This window comes from Mirounga angustirostris, unplaced genomic scaffold, assembly GCF_029215605.1.
Source record: "Mirounga angustirostris isolate CCGP_5_RB_7025 unplaced genomic scaffold, mMirAng1.0.hap1 SCAF_9, whole genome shotgun sequence".
Taxonomy (NCBI): Eukaryota; Metazoa; Chordata; class Mammalia; order Carnivora; family Phocidae; genus Mirounga; species Mirounga angustirostris.
In genome coordinates, this window is record NW_026991717.1 from 71,670,880 (window position 1) to 71,694,609 (window position 23,730).

A 23,730-nucleotide genomic window follows, 5' to 3' on the forward strand; every position below is an offset into this window, starting at 1 on the left:
ACAGCTATTACATTGGTTTACAGTCTATAGGTGTGTGCCTGGAGGTGCCCTCCTTTGAAAGAGAAGGAGGACTGGGGCTCCTGGGTAGCTCAATTGGTTAAGCATCTGCCTTAGGTTCAGGTCATGAGGCCAGGGTCCTGGTGTCTAGCCACATGGCTGGGTCCCTGTTCAACAGGGTGTCTGCTTCTCCCCTCCCCTCTCTCTCTGCCTCCCCCCACTCTCCACCACCTGCCCCTCTCTCAATTTTTTTTTTAAAACCACATTTATTTAAAAAAGAAAAAGAGGAGGACTGATGGTGCAGATATCTTTTTTGTTGTTGTTAAGATTTTATTTGGGGACACCTGGGAGACTCAGTCGGTTGAGCATCTGCCTCCCCAGCCGGGTCCTGGGATCAAGGGATGGAGCTTACTTAAAATAAAAAAGGTTCAGGATTGAAATGACAGCTATGGCTTCAACAGATGAAGCTATAGGAGAAAATTCCAGGCTGAGGACATGATAAAAAGAAAAGATCTAGAGTTAGGAAATCATGATGTATATCCTGCCAATCCAGATTGGTTTGCTAGAACAAAGAGAATTACATTAGAGAATTTAGGAGGTCATTTACGTTTCCATATGTGAGGCCGGATGGAAAAGGGTACATGTTACCTTAGTAAAGAAGTTACAATTTATTCAGAATACAGCAGGGAACACTTTAGGGTTTGTGAATAGGCAGCTCTTTAAAGATTAATCTAGTGTTCTAGTTGGATTGAGATGGGGAGGAAGGAGAGTTTAGAGACAGGGAAAATAGTAGCCTTTTTTTTTTTTTAAAGATTTTATTTATTTATTTGACAGAGAGAGACACAGCGAGAGAGGGAACACAAGCAGGGGGAGTGGGAGAGGGAGAAGCAGGCTTCCCGCCAAGCAGGGAGCCCGATGCGGGGCTGGATCCCAGGACCCCGGGATCATGACCTGAGCCGAAGGCAGACGCCTAACGACTGAGCCACCCAGGCGCCCCAGTAGCCTTTTTTTTTTTAAAGTAGGCTCTATGCCCAAGGTGGGGCTTGAACCCAAAACCCCTTGGGGTGCCTGGGTGGCTCAGTCGGTTAAGCGTCTGCCTTCAGCTCAGGTCATGATCCCAGTGTCCTGGGATAGAGCTTCCGCCTTCCTGCACGGGGATCCATGCTCAGCAGGGAGCCTGCTTCTCCCTCTCCCTCTGCCTGCTTGCCTGCCTACTTGTGATCTCTCTCTCTGTCAAATAAATAAATAAAATATTAAAAAAAAAAAAAACTGTTAAAGGGTCACACGCTCTACCAGTGGAGCCTGCAAAGCACCCCAGTTAGTAGCTTATTTCAGCCGTGTTTGGTGATAGGGCCTTTAATTAACTCAGAAGCTGGTTATGGATAGTAATGGAAAGGAATGGGTGAATATGAGAAGTGGGAGCTATTGAGAAGAAAGATGTATGTGTATTGGAATGTAGCAGTTTCATCCATTTATTCAGCAAAGATTTAGTAATGATCAAAATATTCATTTCCAACCTTTTTTCTCAATTTAATATACTTACTAGGCAATTTACACCATCTTTTGAGACGTGTAACTTTGTGTGTTTGTTTGTTTGTTTGTTTGTTTGAGATGCATGACTTTATATGTGAGCCTTCAAGCAGAGGACACAGAAATGTATATGGGCTCACATGAGTATCTCTGGACATTTAATTCTCAGGACTATACTTAATTCAAAGGAAAATGCTATCTTCCTCAGCTGAAATACTCTTGGAAAAGTTGGCTGATATGAGATCATGGAAGACTACTGAAGGGGACTGCTCTACCTAAGGGTTTTGGCTTCCTTTAAGGACCTGGGTCTAGCAACTGCCAAGAAAGTGGACAAGGGATGCTTTTGTACTTTCGTTTGGGATGTATCCTGTGTGGCCCTATGTTTAGACACATGTATCATTCCTGAAGTAAGATAATACCATTAATGCTATATTACAGATTTTTTTTTTTTTATCTGACAGAGAGAGAGCATAAGCAGAGGGAGGGAAAGAAGCAGGCTTCCCGCTAAGCAGGGAGCCCAACTTGGGGCTCAATCCCAGGACCCTGGGATCATGACCTGAGCTGAAGGCACACACTTAACTGACTGAGCCACCCAGGCACACCTATATTATAGAATTGTTAAGGGGCGCCTGGGTGGCTCAGTTAGGCATCTGCCTTCAGCTCGGGTCGTGGTCTCAAGGTCCTGGGATTCGGCCCACATTGGGCTCCCTACCCAGTGGGGAGTCTGCTTCTCCCTCTCACTCTCCCTCTGTGCTCTCTCTCAAATAAATAAATAAAATACTTTAAAAAAAAAAAACCCAAAAACCTAAAATCCATTTTAAAAAAATTGTTAAGAGTTCATTGTTCACAAATCTGAATCCCTCACTTGTTATAAGATCACTTTCGTTCAAGATCCTTAACATATAGAAATAAAATATATAGAAATCATATAGCAGTTAAGTTAAATAGTCTTGGGGGAGAAAAGAGTATTGGACATAGCCTTGTAGAAGAAAGGAGTTGATTCATCTTGAAGATGGAATTCCATAGGTTAACCCCTAAACAATATAAGCATTTTTGTCTAGGAAAGGAAGGATTTTCTAGTGGAAGAGATTCAGTCTCTGGTAGAATTCAAGATATCTAAGGCCTGTATTGCCTCCCCTTACCTACAGAGGAAGCCAAAGAAGTAGAACAGATATTCCTGAAAGTCAGCCAAATCAAGGGCAGCTTCCAGAAGTCTTTGCTTTCACATTCACTTTGGGTAAATTATTACATTAGTAAATCAGGCAAATTTTAGGAGCACAGGAGGGCCACTCAGCATGCTCTGCTTATAGGGGGATTCTTTCTAGACTCCTCATGACCAGTTTTCTGCCCACTCTTAGCCAGTCTGCATACAATCCTGAGCAGTGCATAGGAAAAGGAACCTTAGCCAGACCTCTTCTAGTCAAGACATAGTGCAAGCCTAGTTGTGAGCAGAGGAGTGCTGCATGCACTACATTTCTTAACTTTTCTTCATATCTGCTGTCGTAGACTGTTTCTAGAGTTAGTCACAATGCTTCCCATCCCATATGCCTTTATGCAGGGTGACTTTGCCACTCTTCCTTTTAAGAGGTAAAGCTTATTTTCTCTCCTCTTGGATCTGAGCAGGCCTTTTGACTAGTTTGGCCAACAGAATGTGGCAGAAGTGATATTCTTTGAGTTTCAGAGTCTAGGCCTTAAGAGCCTTGCAGCTTGCACTGCTTTTACCTTCTTGCAGACCTGGGCCATCATGGGAGCCCATTTACCCTGAGAGAGAGAAAGAGATATCCTAGAGATTGAAAGACTTGAAAGGGAAAGGGGCCCACAGGATGAAAAGACAATAAAGAAAGAGGCCCCAACATTCCAGCCACTCAGCTGAAGGGCCAAAAGTGAATGAAGCCATCTTGGATCCTCCAGCCCAAATCAGAGTTGCCCAAGTGAGCTCAACCCTCACTACACGGAACATAGACAAGACATCCTATCTGAGGCCTGCCTAGACAATTCATGGAATCATAGGCAATTATATAATTATTGTTTAAGATACTAAGTATTGGGATGGTTTGTTGCATAACAAATGGATTACTGAAACATCCACAATACTGACCAAATACTACTGTACTTCTTACTTGTTCTTTAGTCAAATGGCTTTTTCCTTAAGTTTTTTTCTTTTTCTTTTTTTTTAAAGATTTTATTTATTTATTTGACAGAGAGAGAGATAGCGAGAGCAGGAACACAAGCAGGGGGAGGGGGAGAGGGAGAGGGAGAAGCAGGCTTCCTGTGGAGCAGAGAGCCCGATACGGGGCTCGATCCCGGGATGCTGGGATCATGACCCGAGCCGAAGGCAGACGCTTAATGACTGAGCCACCCAGGCGCCCCCTTAAGTTTTTTTCTTACCCAATTTTTATTATACGATCAAAAGCAAAATGTCCACTGGGGTTAGTCAATCTGTTATTAAATTAAGCATTAGAGGGGCGCCTGGCTGGCTCAGTCAGAAGAACATGCGACTCTTGATCTCAGGGATATGAGTTCGAGCCCCACGTTGGATGTAGAGATTAGTTTAAAAAAAATCTCAAAAAAATAAAAGTTAGAGGTGCCTGGTTGGCTCAGTCAGTTGGGCATCTGGCACTTAATTTTGGCTCAGGTCATGATCTCAGAGTCCTGGGATCGAGCCAGAGTCAGGCTCTCTGATCAGCGAGTAGTCTGCTTGTTTCCCTCGCCCTCTGCCCTTCCCCCCTGCTCATGCTCTTTCTCAAATAAATAAATAAAACCTTTTTAAAAAAAGATTTTATTTATTTATTTGACAGAGAGAGAGATAGCGAGAGCAGGAACACAAGCAGGGGGAATGGGAGAGGGAGAAGCAGGCTTCCCGCCGAGCAGGGAGCCCAATGTGGGGCTTGATCCCAGGACCCTGAGATCATGACTTGAGCCAAAGGCAGACGCTTAACAACTGAGCCACCCAGGCACCCCTAAATAAATAAATCTTAAAAAAAAAAAGTTAAACTGGGGCACCTGGGTGGCTCAGTCGTTAAGCATCTGCCTTCGGCTCGGGTCATGATCCCAGGGTCCTGGGACCAAGCCCTGCATCCGGTTCTCTGCTCCGCAGGAAGCCTGCTTCTCCCTCTCCCACTCCCCCTGCTTCTCCCTCTCCCACTCCCCCTGCTTGTGTTCCCTCTCTCACTGTGTCTCTGTCAGATAAATAAAGAAAATCTTAAAAAAAAAAAAAAAAGTTAAACATTAGATAAAAACAAGGAAAAGAAAAGTCAAAGTTGGGTCTAATTGAGAGTAATACCAGTGAAGTGTGTCTTGCGGGTCAGGAGACACACACTCCTTGATTTACTAACAAGTTCCAGTAATGGTAACCAGAGCCTCAGGAGTAGGAGTTTGTGAAAGATGAAAATGTGCCAATAGAATCTAGGCCTTTTTCATGAGTAATACAGGTTGAAAACTCCGAGAAGCAGATGGGAAGGCAGAATTAGGATTCCAAAAGTTGTAATGGGGAGTAACACCTATAAAAGGAAAAGGGGGTAAAAGCAGTTTGGGGCAGGAAGAACTGTCAGACTATGAGGCAGACCTGACCATCTCTGCCAGTCCAACGGGGAATTCCAGAGTAAAAACGGTCATTAGAGTGCCATGTTTCATGGCAATGCCTAAGCTCCTGTACCACTCACCATCTTGCTCAGTCTTTGGCCAGAGGCTGAAGAGTGGAGCGGTTGAAGGATGTCAGTGTATCAGGCTTCTTGCAGCTGGGTAGCCAGTTCTTCTGTAAAGGGGAACCTCTAAAGCAACACACCTCTGTATCTGCCAAAGGGGACTTGGCATATCTTACATAGGTTCTTAAATGATAACTGCATTGGTCCTGAGGTTGTTGAATGGATTATTAATATATTTGAGTGGTTATTATGAAAACTGAATTCAAGAGAATCGTACACCCTCTCCCCCTTCTCCATCTTTGCATTATGAGTTATTTCCCTCTCTGGGAACCTGCAGGCCATTGTTTGCATCTATCATACTATTTACTACCACCACCATATAAAAATGTTTATATTTTTCTTCATCCTAGACTGAGCTCCCATAGGGGCAGAAGTGTCTTACTTACTTTTGGACCCGCCCAACACTTGGTCTCTGAAACAAAATAAATCCTCAGAAATTAACTGAATGAATGAGCAAATCTGCCTTATAATAGTGATGCTTTGCATCCATCCAGTTTGAACTGGATCCACTATATGTATGTTTTGCAAGCCACATTTATTTACATTCTTGTTCCAGCAAGTTAGAGTTAATTCACCTTCTGAAAAGATGATCAGATGAAAAGTGATTGAGAGTGAGAAATGGGAGGCTGAGGGTGAGGATTGGAGGGGCTATAGACGGAAGAAACTAAAGGCTCTAAGAGACAGAATAAAGGTGATGAGAGAAAAGAAAAAAAAATTAAAGCTGTCAGATAAGAGAGGTCAACAAAGAAGAAAAAGCAGGACAGGAGAATAAAAAGAATAAAAAGGAGACAGAAGGGAAAATAAAGTAGAGCAATGAAGAAGGGGTGTGGGGAGTCAGGCGCAGTGCGGACCTGCCCAAAGAAGTATCCATGAGTCAAAGCCTTACCAATAGCTGTTACCATAATGGGAACTGGCATATAAAGAGAGGGCAAGTCTACTTTAATTAGTTAAATGGCATTATCTATGTCCAGTGGGGGTAAGGGAGGTAAATGGAATAGGATTGGTGACCTACCTCCTTCCGTAGGCTGAAAGGAGAAAAAGATTTACAAAGCTTTGCTAGGAATTAAAGAGGCAGAAGCTGTTTCTTCCCCAGTTGACTTCACAAGATTCCCCTGTATTCCTATTCACCAGGACCTTTTAAAGGGGACCTGTACTGCCCTAGTGGGGGCAACTAGAATCAAACGGTTCTTTACTTTGGATTGAGCCAAGAATAGGTTTACTCACCTCCTCCTTTCGGTCTTCCAGCCGGTCTCACATCAGGAATCTTAAATGGTGTAGCAGGAAACAAGCACTGTCCCTGATCACTGGGTTCCTTAATCCAAGTCTGCCACTAATTGGCTGAGTGACTTTGGGCAAACCATTTTACCAGCCCCATCCATGTAGCACTAAGATTCAGTGATATTATAAAAAAATTCTGGGGACTGTTCTCTAAAAAAACAAGGTCTTAGAGTCAAATCTAAACCTCACCAAGTCGTGGAGAGACAAGGTAAAAAATGTCTATGTTTCATTTCACACCCCCACTCCACACGTACTTCCTCTGCTAAGAATCTTCCTTTAAATTATCCCGCTGGTAGAAATTATTAGTGTTGAATTACTTTTTTTTCCTGTTTATAACATCAGATCTCAAGGATCATAAAGATTAATTCATCTTGGTTCTGCAGATCAGGTAGGCTAGCCTGGGGTTCAGGAAAGACAAAGAAACAGCTTCCAACCTCCAAACAAAACAAACAAAAAAAGACCCCACAAAAGCCTGGTGGTGGAAAGTTCTGGGCAAAGAACAAAATCTAGACAATGAATGCACACAATGGACAAATCCTTTACTTTTTGAGAACATAAACTCCATTTCCACAGGGAAATCACATTCACTGGAGGTTGTTTTAGGACAAGGCTGAATAAATTAAATATTTCAACACCATATGTTCAGCTTTGGCAGGAGATGTAGGTGGGAAGGGAATCTCAATGTTAGGGAATGCCCATATCACACCCCAGCTGGCTATTTAATCATGAAATAAGGAAAAACACACAAATATTTGGTTAAAACACTTTTAATGAAAAGGGAAAGACACTAGCATGTCCCTTGTCTGCTCTTCACATTTTACTATGTTAGGAAGCTCTGGAGCCTATATACCTTTGGAGGAGAAACCATCATTCAAGTCAGTCAGTAGCAGAACTCTCACTCTCTCCTCCTCAGAACTCCTGTTCCAAATGATCCTATGTTAAGAGTAAATACTACATCTCATTACAAGACGGAGGCAGGGAGGACACCACCTAGAGCTCGTCTCCCAAAGTCTGGGACTCTAAGACCCAGACAGTGGCAAAGACATAAGCCCTGGTCCATAGACAGGCAAAATGGGGGAGGAAATAGGCCTTGAGAAAGGAAGACAAGGAAAATCCAAGGGGCCAGGGAATAAGGAGGGAGTTATCTAAAACTAGAAGCACACTAGTGCTAGGAAATCCCCTATGACCTGTGGTGCAGTGCTACACAGCAAGTCACTAATAGTCCAAAAGAACATTCATGAGACCCATCCAGTCAAGAATCGGAGGTCCCCTCCCTCACACCATGCCCTTTTCTTAATCGCATAGGTTCCCAGCAAGCCCTATGCTTTAGCAACACTCTTCAACTCTCCATCATTACTCTTTCAACCCCCCCCCCCCCACCAATGATGCTTCTTAAAGATATGAGCTTCGCAGTTCCCAAAATATCCCACGGGAGACCTGTTGGCAAGACATCTGCTTGTTTCCTAACTTTGAGAGGCCATGATGAAGGAATAGGAGAAGCTGGAGGTGTCTTGGCATATTGACCAGCCAACACCTTCGCCTGAACGGGAATGTACTGGGAAGAATGTCCTATACGCCCTTCATTTCCCCCTACCCCGTAGGGCCGGGCCGCCAGATACAGATATTGTTGTGTCTTCACTGCTGGCACCTTCTGGAGCAGGGAAAAGAAGGAATATACAGTTTGCTACTTTTCTTCTATGGTGGGCTTCTTAGGCACTGCCCTGGATGCAGGAGACCGAAATAGGAAGAGGGGGGCTCTCTTCTCCTTGGCCTCTCTGGATCCCATTGCCGGAGGCACGTTCCCAGCCACAATTCCCGGGCCAAAGAGCACTGATGGCGCCAGGCCTAAAGTGGTAGTGGAGGCGGAGCCGGAACTCCGGGGCTTGGTGGGCAGGTCACTTGACAGGAAAGCTGTGTACTGGTTCCAGAAAGACAGGGGACCTACCCTCACCAGTTGGACAGGAATGTCCTGGGATAGGAAGTCCTGCAGGTTGACCTGGTCACCAGAGAGGAGTGGCACTGGGCCCTCCAGAGACAGCTGCCGGCCCCTTCGGGCTGGGCTGCAATTCCAAATGTGGGTGCTCAGGTGCACCTGCCAAAGGGAAAGGGAGAGGAAGAAAGGAGAGGGGAGAAGGGTCACCCCAGGGAAGCTGGAGAGGGTTCCCCTTGGGAAGGTGAAAGCTGTAGAGAATCTATTTTCCTCAGGTACAACGAGTGAAGAGGGAAGAAAAATTCATCAGGGGACCATCCCCCTGTGAGCACAACTATTTCCAAGCTCGGGGACTAGAAAAAAGCCACTAGGGAGGTATCACAGAAGGACTCAGAGAAAAAGACAAATAAGGGCTCATACATCTTAGAGGTCCTTCTACAGAGCTCTCGGTTTCTGCTCCCTGGGTCAAGGGGCAGCAGGTACAGAAAAACAGGCTCATGGGATCGTGGGGTCATCTTTTCGGGGAAAGGGGGAGAGCCCCGGGGAAGTGATGGAAGGTGAGCAGCCTGGGACCAAGGAAAGAGCAGCAATATTCTGAGGGCCGTGGGGGGCAAAGGGTTGTACCTGGTGGTGAGCCAGCAGCATATGCTTCTTGAGGATAGCCCGCTCGAGAAAGCTCTGCCTGCAGAAAACACAAGTGAAGAGCGGCCCCTCCTTGGGGTGGGTCTTCTGATGCTCCTCCAGGGCTGCCTGCGTGGCAAAGCTCTGACCACACACCTCGCAGGCCTTTCTGCTACTGCTCTCGCCCGGCTCCTTTCTCATGGCCTCCTGCATGCTCAGCTCCACCGAGGCGCTGCCGCTGCCTTCCCCTTCCCGGCTGAGTGCTGCCGTTGGGCTCGAGCTCCTCTCCGCTCTGGCCCCCGCTTCCATGCCTCCGGCAACATCACCGCCTCCCTGCTCCATGGGCTGTGTTTGATCCAGGCTGTCGGCCGGCGGTGGAGGCGGCGGAGGCAGCGGCGGCGGCAGGGAAGGCTGTTGAATCACTTTCTCATTGCTTTCCATCTCCTTCCCAGCGTTGGCTACTGCCGCCGCCGCCGCTGTCCCCACGGTCCCCACTTCCTCCTCCGCCCCCGAAGCCTCTTCTGAGTCACCTCGCACGGATATTGCCTTCTCGCCTCCACTCTCTGAGCCTCTCCCTGCCAGGGAATCTTCATCAGTCACATCTTCCTCCTCTTCCTCGTCCTCCTCCTCCTCTTCAGACAACTCCTCTTCCGGGGACGGCTGCTGGGACGGCTGCTGGGGGAAGCTCCCCGGGCCCGAGACTGTGGGCTGCTCAGCGCCATTTTCCGGGGCAGCTCCCCCGCCTTCGGCGAGCGTGGTACCACCGTTGGGGATCTGGCCCCCCAGGTGCATCCGAACGTGCTGCTGCAGAGTGACAGCGTTGGTGAACTTCTTCTGGCAGATGGGGCACGAGTTCTGGGCCCGGGCGGCTGGGCTGGCCTTGTGGCCCACGAAATGTGCGCGCAGGTTGCCCCGGGTGGAGAAAGCTCGGCCACACACTTTGCATTTGAAGGGCCGCTCACCTCCGTGTTGCCCATAGTGCAGGCGCAGCGCGCGGGGACAGCTCAGCACCCGGAGGCAGATGACACACTGGTTAGGTCCCGATGAGGCGGCGGACGAGCTCGCGGGCGCCGAGGTGGTGGGGGCTCCCGAGGCGCTAGAGGCCACTGCCACAGCTCCTTGCCGGTCAATCTTTTCTACCAGTTGCTGCAGCTTCGAGGTCTCGGAGGGTGAGGCCCCCAGGGGCTCCAGCACATAGGGGAAGGGGAAGCTCCCTGTGGACTTAAAGTGGTTGGTAAGCAGCGCCCAGCTGGGGAGCGAAGTCACCAGCTTACTCAGCTGCATTCGGGCTGCCGTGCCACCTTCTGCCACCCCGGTGATGGCTGAGCCCTCACTCCCCGGAGGGGTATTTTCATCAGCTTTGCTCTTTGGCTCTACTGCCTTCATGAGCACAAACTTGTTGAAAGCAGGCAGCGCAGGAGCCGCGGCTGCGCCCGCGCCGGTGGACAGCAGCGTGAGGCTCTCGGTGGCGCTGAGTGCTGCGGTGGAGGCCACCAGGGGCTTGCGTTCCACGCCTCCACCGGGCACGGCCACCTCCTCCTCGGCCTTCTCTGGCGGCACGGACATACCATAGGGCAGGCCGCTGCTGGTGATGACGTAGTCTAGGTGCTCGGGCACCGGGTGAGGGTTCATCTGCACGTGCGGGTACTTCTCGCGATGCCGGTGAAAATGCACTTTGAGGTTGCCGCGGGTGGTAAAGCGGTTGCCACAGACGTTACACTTATAGGGCCTCTCACCCGTGTGGGAACGCAGGTGGATCTGCAGGGCACTGTCACTGCCAAATACTTTGGCACAGAAGCGGCACTTGTGCCGTCCACCGGGCTTCTCCAAGGGACCCATCACTTCCCCGTAGCCCAGCTCGCCACTTCCATTCTTTGGCTTCAGGAGCCCTGGGGAGGCAGTAGCCTCAAGGCCTCGAGCTGCCCCGAGACACTGTGCTGCCAATAGTCCCGTGGTGCCTGGGAATGCCAGATGAGGTGAGGCCATCAGCTGATCTGTGCTGCCAGGCAGGGCTGGGGAGGGGGCAGGGGTGGGTTTGTGGCTTCGCCCAACCCCTCCGGCAGAGAAAGGGTGCTGTGACCCCAGCGGATGGTAAAGATGAAAGAAAGCCTGCTTGGGCGTTTCTGCCCCCGAGGAGGAGGAGGAAGAAGAGGAGGAGGAAGGTGCCAGCGTCTTGCTGGTTTGGACGGGCTTGATGGGGCTGAAGAGGGGAAGCAGGGGCTTGGTGGAGGAGGCAGTCCCCGTCCCAGGTAACTCTGAGGGACTGGCAGGGGTGCCCACTGTCTGGCCTAAGGAGCCAAGCAGCAGCACCTGGCGGCAGATTTGCTCAGTCATCTGCATCTGGTGGATCTGGCGCTGCTGCAACACCCGGAGCTCTTCCAAGATCAGAGGGATGTTCAAGTGGCCGCTGCCTACCCCTGGGGGCGGGGGTGGAGGAGGAGGAGGGGGCGGTGCAGGGGTAGATTCTGGAGGTAATGGGGTAGCGCCCAGCTTGGGACTCGCCAAGATCAGGCCCCCGCCTCCCCCAGCTGCTGTACCTGTGGCAGCGACCAGGAAGTGCCCTGCAGACTCCTCTACTCTCCGCTCTGGGCCCCAGGAGGGATCTGTGGGCACTGAAGACCCAGAATCCGGGGGGTTGCTGTGCTCTGCCTCCATGACCTGGGAACTATTTTGGCCCTCCGCCCGGGATTCAGAAGAGGTCGAAGAGTTGTGGGGGTTCTCCTGGGCCCCAATTATCACCATTACAGGGGGGTCAGTAGAACATGCATTCTGGTGGGCGAGGAATTCAGTTGGGTCAGTGAATTGTGCGCAGCACTTGGCACAGACTTGGGGGTGGTCCTCCTCGCTAGCATCACCTAGGGAGAAGACAAGGAGAGAGCGTGGGTGGTGCGGTTGGGATGGGCCTGCGAAGGCTCTAATTAACAACGAGCCCAGTAACCGCTTGTGGGGGGCGGGGAGATGAGCTCACCATCAGGCCACGCAGAAGCATCGAGCTCAGTCTTGACCGGCCCGGACGCGAAACACCCCAGGGTAGGGGGGGTGGGGAGGGGCAGGCAAGCTCAAGCTTCTGCCTTCCCTAGTCCGTCCCCCACCCCCCCAACCCCGGGCCACCGCGGGCGCAAGGAACAGGCGTGAGGAGGGGGTCCTAGGCAGAGAATCGTGCATTTCATCCCGTCCGCCGAAAGTCCCTTACCCCGCGCGCGTCCCCTCCGCCCCCACCCCTGCCGGGGCAGGGCCCTACCGCACCTCCAAGCTCCGCCGGCTCCCCGCAGGGCCCCCCGAGACGAGAGCTCCTCCCGGTTTCGTGCGCCATGGTTGTGGGGGAGGTGGAGGGCCGGGTAGAGTGGGAGACAATAGGTAGCGGGATTGGGGGAGGCGGCGGTGGCCGCCGGGGCTGCGGCAGCCTCTGCGCCCAGCGGCCCAGACTGCAGAGATGGAGATCGGCGGCAGCGGCGGCGGGGGCAGGGAGCCGCGGAGGAGGGGGAGGGGAGCGGGGAGGCACGGAGGAGGGGAGGAGCTGGAGCGAGAAAGCTGGGAGAGGGGAGATGGGGGAGGAGCTGCTCGGGAGCCGGGCGGGAGCGGGGAGTGGGAGGTGGGTGTGTGGGGCCGGAGCCCAGAGCCTAGCAGGTTGCCGGAGGCTCAGTGACAGGTGCTTGTGGGACGTGGTGGGGGTCCACCTTCCCTTGCACTCTGCCAGCTCCCCCCTTCTCCAGATGTCTTTGCCCAGACCTGCCCCCACCCCCCTCAGGCTCATGGGGACACAGTGGGAAACCCAGCCCTGCTCAATAGAGCAAAGCGAGAGGCTTCTCTTATTTTTCTTTGGATAAAAGATCTACTGAGCCTGGAAAACGTGGACTCCAGAGAGGATGGTCTGATCTCAGAGGTCTGAGGGAGCCCGGAACATCCATCCCTCATCAAAACACGCACCCCCAAATACCCCAAGTTTTGTCCAGTCTTCCTCACCTTTATTCCCACCCTACCCCCATCCCTATCCACAAAAGACGTTTCTCAGGGTGGGAGGCTGCAAGGTAGAATTTCCAAGGAAGTCATTTCAGGACCCCTCTCTACGGAACACTGAGCCCCTTTACTCCCCGCCCCTCCTCCCGCAGAATAGCCGAATGCAAGTTACCCCCCAGATCACCCGGCCCACACCTGATTTATGGAGCTCGTGCTTATTCAAGGAGCCATCTCCTCTTTAGTACTCTCTTCCCTGCCCGTCTTCTTCCTCCATTGCCCTTCTCTTGCAACAACACTGCACGCTGTCACTATTAAGGACTGTGGAGGTTGGGGAGATGCCGGCCTGCAGGGGCCTAGAGGCCCACCTAGCTCTAACCTGGGGGGAGGGGAATTCCTGAAACAATGGGGAAAATGCAGTGGGAGCTACCAGACAGCCTCTCAGTGCCAAAAGCCCTTTCAGCCCCAATCTGGTTTGAATGCCTAGAAATGACTTAACACCAGCTCACCGCCGCAGAGGCCACCTCCCCTTCAGAGAAGATAAGTAGGGCTGAGATGTCTCTTAGACCAGATACCCTGCAGTCCCTTTCTACCTTGAAATGTGTCTTCATAGGTTTTCCACTTCCTGAAGGAGTTTATCTTACTTACAGGAATTGACCCCCAGTCACTTAGTTTTGTGGTTCGCTTGGGCATCAGTAAACCCACCTTGTGCTAATCCCAGTTCTGTCCTTGCCTGACAGTGGTCAATCATGCAACCATTTTCCTTTTTGTAAAGTGGTAATATTGTAGCTATGTTATCTTTCTCAGAGAAATACTGTGGTGACAAAAACTTGAAAAACTCGACAAATCATGTTAATATGAACATACGGGACTTTAAATATTATGGATTAGAGAATTGACATTGTCAATGGCAAAACAGTCAAAATAACCTAAAATATGCGTATACTAAAATTAGATCAGTGTTTCATGTTGCTTATTAACCTGCTTATTAATTTCTGAGGTAAGACGTTGGTTAATATCATGGGCATATGCCAACATTAAGGAGCCTTTTTTGGATGGAGATAAAACTACCTAATACTGGCAACATCCACTTCACTTTTGAACGCAAATTTTGCCATCTTTTTTTTTCTTTTAAAGATTTTATTTATTTTCTGACAGAGAGAGAAACAGCGAGAGAGGGAACACAAGCAGGGGGAGTGGGAGAGGGAGAAGCAGACTCCCCACAGAGCAGGGAGCACGATGCGGGGCTCGATCTCAGGACCCCGGGATCATGACCTGAGCTGAAGGCAGACGCTTAACGACTGAGCCACCCAGGCGCCCCTTGCCATCTTTTTAAAATGAGAACATTTTACTGAATTATATTTAGAAACTTCAAATAATCATGAGTATCGTAACGTTATAAAGGATGGCTCTGAAACAGATGAGCTCCGTGCTTTCAGGCCGGACCCTTACGGTGAGGGAGAGGGGAATCTATTTCAATTATGGAAGGTGACGGGTTAGTGTGGTATTGTTTATTTTTACACATACGGAAATTGAAGCTTGGAGACATGAAGTGACTTTTTCAAGTTCACACTGTAATTCAGTGAGGCAAACATTTGGAATTTCAACTCCTGTCCAGTGCTTTCTCAAGCACATCAACATTGTAAGGCTTCTCTAATGCTAGAGAAAGAGCCCTGTGTAGCTCCCACCTGCCATTTGCTCTCTGGCCTCAGCAAGGGAGAGGGAATGAGATGGAGGCTTTCTACTGAGCATTTGTTAATTAGCATTGAACATTTGATATCAAGTTGCTGTTTTGTCAACTCTTCCGACAAGAAAAGAAATCCTTTTCTTTTCATCTTCTCCTGGGAAACACTGTCCCCTTTCTTGCTCTTTAATGAAACTTGCTTTCTGATGTGTAATTCGATCTGCACTCTTCTTTAAGGTAAATTTAGTCCCTGCTGAAAGGTGACGGATCAACAGCCACCTGTAAGAGGAACCCTCTCTTTCTCAGCACTTTGCACTCACTGCCTCTCCTGAAAAGGGGGGCAGGATTCTTAGGCAGACAGGAATGAAGTCATAAACACAGGAATAAACTAAGCTGGTAACCGTGTCCCTAGATAGCAGATAAGGTGAGGTAAGCTATCCTGGGTCACACACAAAGTCTGGGATGGACGTGGAGACTAAGACCTGGACATGCTTGTTTAAATTTATAAAGAGCAGAAATGACAAGGAAAAAGGAAACCAGGTAGCTCTCTAAACTGCTGCTCTAGGCTTTGGAGCGCGTGGCTAGGGAGAACAAAGAGAAAAATGGGTAGGGAGTGCACAGCAGGATAGTAGTTGAACAAGTGGTTCTCAAACTTTGCTGCCCATCAAAATTACTGGCAGGACTCGATCCCAGGACCCCAAGATCATGACCTGAGATGAAGGCAGACACTTAACCGACTGAGCCACCCCGGCGTCCCGTTGGGCTCCCTGCTCAGCGGGGAGTCTGCTTCTCCCTCTCCCACTCCCCCTGCTTGTGTTCCCTCTCTCGCTGTGTCTCTCTCTGTCAAATAAATAAATAAAATCTTTTAAAAAATTACCAGCAGAGCCTTTAAAAATCCCGATATCCAGGCCACACCCTAGATCAATGAATTTAGAATCCCTGAGGGTGGCCTCCAGGTATCAGTATGTTTATAAAATTCCTCAGGTGATCCCAATGTCCAGCCAAGGATGAGAACCACAGTAGCTTTCGGGCGACTGCTCTTCGCAGTAAACCTCCTGTCCTGCTCCTCACATCTTACCTGCCCTCAACCTGGACAAAATTTAGACAGTGGCGAAACCAGCTGCTCAATGCCAGATCTTCCTGTCAGGCTCCCTCTCTCCTCTGCCCACAGCCACAGGTTAGCTCTCTTGTGTCCAGCTTCCATGGACAGAATTTTTTTTTTTTTTTTGAAAGGAGATAGAAGTTTATTGAATACACCGCAAGGGAGCGGTGGGCAGGACAGCAAAGGACAGACTGTCTGCCAGAATTTGCTATGATTTAGACCTGACTGTGAATTTAAGCGACTGTATTGCCTTAACCAGAATACGTGCATCTTGAGCCATGCTTCTAATTTTAAGATAAAGGTTTGTTCCACGCAGAGTTCGAGCATCGTCCAGCTATTGAAGAAACAAAGCACACTATGTAAGCACCTGCTTAAACTTACTGTTAGTGTTGGTCCAACACTAATAGTTTCCATAATTATGAATCGATTCTGTAACTGCTGCTACTGTTGCTATAGACTACTTCTAAGGGGGAAATGTCCCATGTTCTCTGCATCACGCCTCTCTCCTAAATACATACACATACTCACTCCTTTGCTACCCACACCTAGTAATGCACCCATGGCCTATGCAACATTGTAGGCAAACAGGCGTGCTGAGGTATGTTTACATGGGGTGCTAAGTGAGAAAAATATATTTGTTTCCAGAACAGGAATATCTTAGATCAAACACCGAAAAGATTTTTAAAGAGACATTTTTCTGACATTGAAAGACTCCGCATTTAGCCAGGAATGCATAGGCTTTTGCTGCTGGAAGGGACTGAGATCTGACCCTCTGAGCAAAGTGATTAAGATTACCAGCTCTGAAGCAAACAGGCCCGAGTTCTCGTCCCAGCACTTTCTAATCTTTGTGATCTTGGGAAAGTTTCTCTATTTCTCTAAGGCTTGGGTTTCTCTTTAAAATGGGGGTATAGCTTCAAAAGGGAATGCAATTCTTAGACAGGCTACAACATGGAGGAACCTTGAAAACATGCTAAGTGCAACAAGCCAGACACAAAAGGACAAAGTGTATGATTCCTTTACATGAGGTATCTAGAATTGGTAACTTCATAGTGACAGAAAATAGAATGGTGATTGCTAGGCACTGCAGAGAGAGGGGAATGGGGAGTTATTGTTTAATGGGTATAGGGTTGCAGTTTTGCAGGATGAAAGAGTTCTAGAGATGGATATTGGTAATGGTTACATAACACTGTGAATATACTGAATGTCACTGAGTTATATGCTTACAGATGGTTAAAATGGTAAATTTTGTTATGTATGTTTTACTACACATTCAAAAATGTGTAGTAAATGGGGGGATGCCTGGGTGACTCAGTCGGTTAAGCATCTGCCTTCGGCTCAGGTCATGGTCCCAGGGTTCTGGGATCTAGTCCCACGTTGGGCTCTTTGCTCAGCGGGGAGTCTGCTTCTCCCTCTCCTTCTGCTGCTTCCCCTGCTTGTGCACTCTTGCGCTCGCTTTCTCTGACAAATAAATAAAGTCTTTTTTTTAAAGATTTTATTTATTTATTTGACAGAGAGAGAGAGATAGCAAGAGCAGGAACACAAGCAGGGGGAGTGGGAGAGGGAGAGGCAGGCTTCCCCGCCGAGCAGGGAGCCCGATGCGGGGCTCAATCCCAGGACCCTGAGATCATGACCTGAGCCTAAGGCAGACGCCCAACGACTGAGCCACTCAGGCACCCCAATAAATAAAATCTTAAAAAAAATTTTAATGGAGGTAATAATAGTGGAGTTGGGAGGAATAAACAAGAGGAAATGCATACAGGGCCTAGCATAGTACCTGACAGATAGTAAATGCTCCACAAATATTACCGAGGAGTGTATTATTTAAAGGCCAAATGCTGGGGCACCTGGGGGGCTCAGTCGATTAAGTGTCTGACTTGAGCTCAGGTCATGATCTCGGGGTCCTGGGACTGAGCCCGCCTCAGGCTCCCTGTTCAGTGGGGAGTCTGCTTCTTCTTCTCCCTCTGCCCCTCACCCCGCTCATGCTCGCTCTCTCAAATAAATAAATAAATAAAATCTTTTTTTTTTAAAGATTTTATTTATTTATTTGACAGGGAGAGACACAGCGAGAGAGGGAACACAAGCAGGGGAGTGGGAGAGGGAGAAGCAGGCTCCCCACTGAGCAGGGAGCCCGATGCAGGGCTCGATCCTAGGACGCTGGGATCATGACCTGAGCTGAAGGCAGACGCTTAACGACTGAGCCACCCAGGCACCCCAATAAATAAAATCTTTTAAAAATAAAAAAATAGGGGCACCTGGGTGGCTCAGGTCGTGATCCTGGGGTCCTGGAATCTAGCCCCACATTGGGTTCTCTACTCAGCGGGGAGCCTGCTCCCTCTCCCTCTGTCTGCCACTCCCTCTGCTTGTGCTCTCTCTCTCTCTTTCCCTGTCAAATGAATGAATAAAATCTTTAAAAATAAATAAATAAATAAAAATAAAAATAAAAAAATAAAGGCCAAACACTGAAGCCCTGGAAGAAGAATGGCCCCACCCAAGGTCACCTAGCTTCAAAGTCCAAGCTGGATTAAAAACCAGGTTTTCGGGGCGCCTGGGTGGCTCAGTCGTTAAGCGTCTGCCTTCGGCTCAGGTCATGATCCCAGGGTCCTGGGATCAAGCCCCACATTGGGCTCCCTGCTTGGTGGGAAGCCTGCTTCCCCCTCTCCCCCTCCCCCTGCTTGTGTTCCCTCTCTCGCTGTGTCTCTCCATGTCAAATAAATAAAATCTTTAAAAATAAATAAATAAATAAAAATAAAAGCCAGCTTTTCTGCTTCCTGATCCAGTGCTCTATATGGCACCCCAGCTGAGTTACTTTCTATCTACACAGAGATGTTTTCTTTTTGACCCAGGGTTACTAAGGGCTGAAAAGCTTGGGCTCCATACCCTGAGGGATTATGTTCTCTACTTCCAGATACGAAGACGAACAGAACCCTCAAAACTCTCTTTTTGCCTTCCTTCTCCTTTTGCTGCTCTTGATGTCTGCCAGCTTCCATTTCTCCCTCTAGATCTGTTTGGCTGTTGTCCTGATTTCTCCTTCTCACTAAATATCTGGGTTTCTGATCGTTTCCTTTATTTCCCAGATGTACGAGTTTACATTTTCCCTAGTCACATCCCTTATGTTCTCTAATCCAGATTTCTAGACTCTGTAGGGGGAGAGAAAATTTTTTTTCTCTCCAGAGTTTTTAAGTAAATAGACTATTTCCTTCTCATCACTTATGTGCAATAACTATTCTGTTAGGTTTTTGGTGTTCTGGTCAGGGAAGCTGAACAAAAACAGGGCTAGAAAACAGGTCTTTTCAGACTGTTTCTTGGCGACATCTTAGGTCACCGCAGAGATGAGGCTTATAAATGTGCAACAAAGGCTCAGCATTTGCTTGTCACATATGGTAAACATTGCTTAAAAGAAGGCAAGGGCTCCTGAAAACCTTGGAGACACCCTCACCTGCTAAATAAATGTCTGCTGATATTCCTGAGGGATGCCCATAGTTTCACAGGGACACCAGAGGATGAACATAGAGTCCCCCCCCACCACCACCACCTAATTTGGGCACATGCAGAACAAGAAAATGTCTTCTGGGGTAGAAAGAAAAGTCAGGGGTCTGAAGATCATGTAAGCAAATAAGAACTCTACCAATGGAAAAGGAGGGAGTAGGAAATCTATCTATCTTGTAAGAGCAGGAAGGAATTTTAGATTTGATCAGAGACAGCCACCTCATCTCCAGATGTGACCCAGTGACACTCCGGGTCATGCAAGTAGCCCAGGATCTTTCTCTCAGAATTCTCTCAGGAGAATTCTGATCAGGAAACCCTTCAGCTTTCTTAAAGCAGACCTTAAGAGGTTACTGCTGCCTTCTTGCTCCTCTCATTTATGTTTCTGACTTTTATGGCTCAAAGGCAAAATTCCAGCTCAAATGTCTTGCCGCCATTGGATTAGAGCCTGCACGGTTTCTACGGGGACAACTCTGTAGCAGCATCCCCATGCCCCGGAGTGTTCGCCGCCCCAAGTGGGAGCTACAGCTCGAGGGGCTTGAGAATCCACTCAGGGCAGTGGTGAAAAGTTTCTTTTGACTCCCTCACAGGCTCTTCATCAGCAGTGGTGTGGGCTGTGGGTGAGCAGACTTGGGAGGTGTGGGGAGAGAAGAGGAGAGGAGAGGTTGTTTTTTGGGGGGGCGGTTGGAGGCAGGGGGTGTTTCAGCATTGTTCCACAATCCAGCCAGCAGGGGAGCAGGACTGTGAGGCAACGGGAAGTCTCCTGTAGAGCCTGAGGAGGAAACATCCGGCCTGCAGCAGCATTAAGGAGGGCGAATGTGTCCCAGGAGGGAAGGATGCCACCACCATGAACCTCTAAATATGGGCACAGTGGGATCCCAGCAAGGCAGTGACTTGAGGAGAATGTGTTCTATCCAAAACACAATATGTCTGTTAAGGCTGTTCCTTAGCACATGGAGCACTGATTTAATCTCAGGTCATTTTTTTTTTTTTTTTTACAACAGGTGGAAAGGTAAGTTGAATCCATAACTTCATTTTAGTCACTACAAATACAGTATCCTAGCTAGAGCTTTCCATAGCACACGTCTCCTAGAGAAATACTAAAGTTCGCCAAGAGGTTCCTGAGCGTTGGACATATTTCAGCCCTTGCAGGAAGTGCCAATGTCCTCATATGTACTAACAATACTCACACGTATTAAGTACTTATTTCTGTTAGGGACTACCATACCACACTTATTTATGCTATTTATTTTTCCAAGTGCTTTACACATATTAACTCACTCCGATTTTCACAATAACCTAAGGAGGTAGCTAGTGTTTCACAGATGAGGAAACAGCACAGAGAGGCAAAGTAAACCAAAGTTGCACAGCTAACCAAGTGGTGGAACCAGGATTTGAATTCTGGAAGTCTGGCTTCAGAACCTTTGTTCCTAGTACTACACTACACTGTCGGGTGGATCAACTGTTTGCTAAATAGCTTATCCCTGAGGCAGGACTTCCAGACTTTCACAGCATGAATGTATATAGCCATAGCAGTATGTCCAAAACTTGCCTGATCCTAGAACTACCTGATCCCTTGCAAAGATAGAGATTCCCAGACTCTAGCCCGGATCTACAATCAAGCAAGTTTGAAAAACCCTAATGTAGCAGAGTGAGCACCACCAGCCCTGAGCCTCAGGAATCCTAGATTTTGGTCCTGACAGTGCGTGCCTCTCACTGTTTCTGAGACTTTGGGCAATGTCACTTTTCAATACCCTCGTTGCTTCACTATCCACCACGTCCTGGACTGCTCTAAGAACACAGGAAATACCCTCCCCCCTTCATAGAGAAAACCTGTTCCTTTATTTTTTTTTTAAGTTTATTTAATTCTTTTTAAGTAATTGCTACACTCAATGCGGGACTCAAACTCACAACCTCAAGAGCAAGCATTGCATGCTCTTTAGACTGAGCCAGCCAGGGGCCCCAGAAAATCTGTTACTTTAAAAACAGATGCAAGGGGGCGCCTGGGTGACTCAGTTGGTTAAGCGACTGCCTTCGGCTCAGGCCATGATCCTGGAGTCCCGGGATCGAGTCCCGCATCGGGCTCCCTGCTCGGCGGGGAGCCTGCTTCTCCCTCTGACCCTCCCCCCTCTCATGTGCTCTCTGTCTCTCTCATTCTCTCTCTCCAATAAATAAATAAATAAAATCTTTAAAAAAAAAAGATGCAAGTATGTTGACTCATACTTGTTTTTTGTGTTTTTTGTGTTTGTTTGTTTGTTTGTTTGTTTAGCTTGGCCTCCCTTGAAGCACAAACCTAAGCCCTCCGGTCTCTACCCCAGGTGACATGGCTCCGCACCCCAAACCAGGCTGCATCTGACCGACATTAGCTCTCTCCCTCTGGGAGCTCTGATCTGTTCTCCGCTCAGCCCAACAATGAGAAACTTTTTTCTCTTCTCCCTCAGGGCAACCTTCACGTTTATCCAATTCATCCTCCTGCAACCCAACTCTCCGGAAAGAAAAGGGGGGGAATCCCACCCCTAAGAGCCGGCCCCCAGGTCTGAGGAGGTTACTTAGCAACGGCACAAAGACCAGTGCGCAAAGGGGGGCCCGGGGAGAAAACTCGTGCGTGGGGAGACAGAGCCAGTCTGAAAACTCCATTTCATTCGGAGAAAAACAAGGAGAACACAAACAGAATCAATCCTGCGAAAAGCCAAGCGGGGGCTTCTCCCCAGCACCGGTCAACGCCTTACTACTTGCTCCCTGCATCCAATTCCTTCACACCCCCAGTGACCAAGTCCTCCCCTGGCTTCACCCGTGGCCCGGGTGCCCTCCCTTGCCCTGGCCTGACCCACACGGGCTGGGACTCAGGGCTCCCGCACCCCTCCCCAGGCACCCACCGTTCTCAGACGCGCTGGGACCTTCGCAGTCCGAGATTAACTGTTGGGGTTTCCGCTGCTTTCGCCGAGACATTCCCGGGTGGAGGTGGGGTAGGGAGGGGCAAAGCTCACTGAGTCCTAACCGGGGTGACCTGGTCTGGTCTCTCCTTGGGTCTGAAGCCAACGGATGCCTCTCCCCCAGTGCTAATCACTGTGAAGCAGAGACGCTCTCCCTTCCCAGAGACAGACAGACAGACTGGCCCGCGCTCTCTCCGATTCTCTGTCCCTGACTCTCTCTCTCTCTCTCTCTCTCTCTTTCTCTCTCAATCTCTGCAAGTCTTTAAAGGGGAGACGCCCCCTTTTTTTTTCTTCAGCTTCTTCCCTACGCTTCTGCAGCTCCCATTGTAAAAGCAAAAATCCTAATCTTTCCGCACACTCTTTTCTTTTGTACTGCAGAGGGGAAGGATTTAACCCTCTCCTCACTGCCAGGGCTCCGGCCTCTCCCTGTGCTGTCTGTTCAGAAAATGTCCCTGCTTATCTCTCTAACTCTTCATCCAAGGTCCTCACAGTGCTTTTTGGTTCTCTCACGATTCTATGCCACCTTGTTTGATGATGCGACTGTGTCTGGGGTATAAAGCTGAAATAAGAACTTTTCCGTATATCCTGATTATGAGGCCAAGAAGTCAGCTACCGCCAGTCAAAAATGGGGATATGAAAGGCTGCCAAAAAGATGAAGATGGACAGTCATTACAGTAAAACTTAATATATAGAGAGCTCTTCATAACATATAGGATATTTTCATGTACGTGACATATTTTGAGCATTACAACTCTAAGATTAGCACAGCAGGTTTGACTACTCCTATTTATAGATGATTCTCTTTATAGGTAAGCAAAAGGATCAGTGAGGTTAAGTAACCTATCCAAGGTTGCACAGCTCTGATGTAATACAGACAGGTCCATCTGACAGCAGGCTAACATTTTTTCCCTCTATATTATTAAAGGTACAGTATGCCACCAGGCTCCTAGCATGAAAAAAAAAAAAGTGATTGATCTTAAGGAATCCCAGTTAAAATAGCAACAGAGTTCCTGGCTTTTCTGTTTCTCCTGCTCCTGTCCAGCTCCTGGGGCTGAAGGTATGCCAGCTCTGAGAAGATGATGTAGATGATTCTGTGGGACTTCAGACTGGAAGCTACAAGGAGGCACTTCCAGCTCAATATGAAGGAACTTTCTAACAGTGTAATGGTCTCTCGGGTGAATGGGTGAGCTCTCTGTAGTAAGTTCTCAAGTGGTCTTGTGTTTTCAGAGGCTGAAAACAAATGTCAGGGATTTTATGGAAATAATTTCCTTGTGGATATCATATTTGCCCTTTAAAAATGTCTCCATCTCTAAAATACATCATTTGGCCACAAACCAGTTGTCTCCTGCTCAGCCTGCACATTAAGGGTGATTCATTTATTGTTCTTTAACTTCTGGCCATACTGCGCTCCTGGGCGTAGAATAACCAGATGTGCCCTATCTCCTCACTATGATGCACGAGTCCTCTTCTCCTGGACTTATTTACATTTTACTCTCCTGGCTGAGATGAGAGAG

The 23,730-nt window shown here is 48.6% G+C and overlaps 1 protein-coding gene across 3 annotated transcripts; it reads right to left on the reverse strand.

The window, feature by feature from the left end:
- Positions 1-6,873: 6,873 nt before the first annotated feature.
- Positions 6,874-23,682, reverse strand: SALL2 (spalt like transcription factor 2). 3 transcript variants are annotated; one of them, XM_064570792.1, is made up of 3 exons: positions 22,160-23,682; positions 9,065-11,915; positions 6,874-8,434 (listed from the first exon to the last, which is right to left on the reverse strand). In XM_064570792.1, the coding sequence occupies exons 1-3, from the start codon at positions 22,230-22,232 to the stop codon at positions 8,194-8,196; spliced, it is 3,165 nt and encodes a 1,054-aa protein (XP_064426862.1). In that variant the 5' UTR covers positions 22,233-23,682; the 3' UTR covers positions 6,874-8,193. The 3 variants fall into 3 exon arrangements, with proteins under 3 accessions (XP_064426862.1, XP_045756470.1, XP_064426861.1); XM_045900514.3 differs by lacking the exon at positions 22,160-23,682 and adding an exon at positions 12,307-12,516 and having other exon boundaries at positions 6,874-8,601; positions 9,064-11,915; XM_064570791.1 differs by lacking the exon at positions 22,160-23,682 and adding an exon at positions 12,029-12,240 and having other exon boundaries at positions 6,874-8,601; positions 9,064-11,915.
- Between the last annotated feature and the right edge of the window lie 48 nt (positions 23,683-23,730).

Bases quoted from the DNA above. Each gene is read 5' to 3' on its own strand.
- SALL2 (XM_045900514.3), bottom strand. From the start codon at position 12,373: ATGGCGCACGAAACCGGGAGGAGCTCTCGTCTCGGGGGGCCCTGCGGG. The intron at 11,916-12,306 runs GTGCGGTAGGGC...TCTTCTCCCTAG, and splicing joins GGAGCCGGCGGAGCTTGGAG to GTGATGCTAGCGAGGAGGAC. The intron at 8,602-9,063 runs GTACAACCCTTT...TCCCTTTGGCAG, and splicing joins TGCTGCTGGCTCACCACCAG to GTGCACCTGAGCACCCACAT.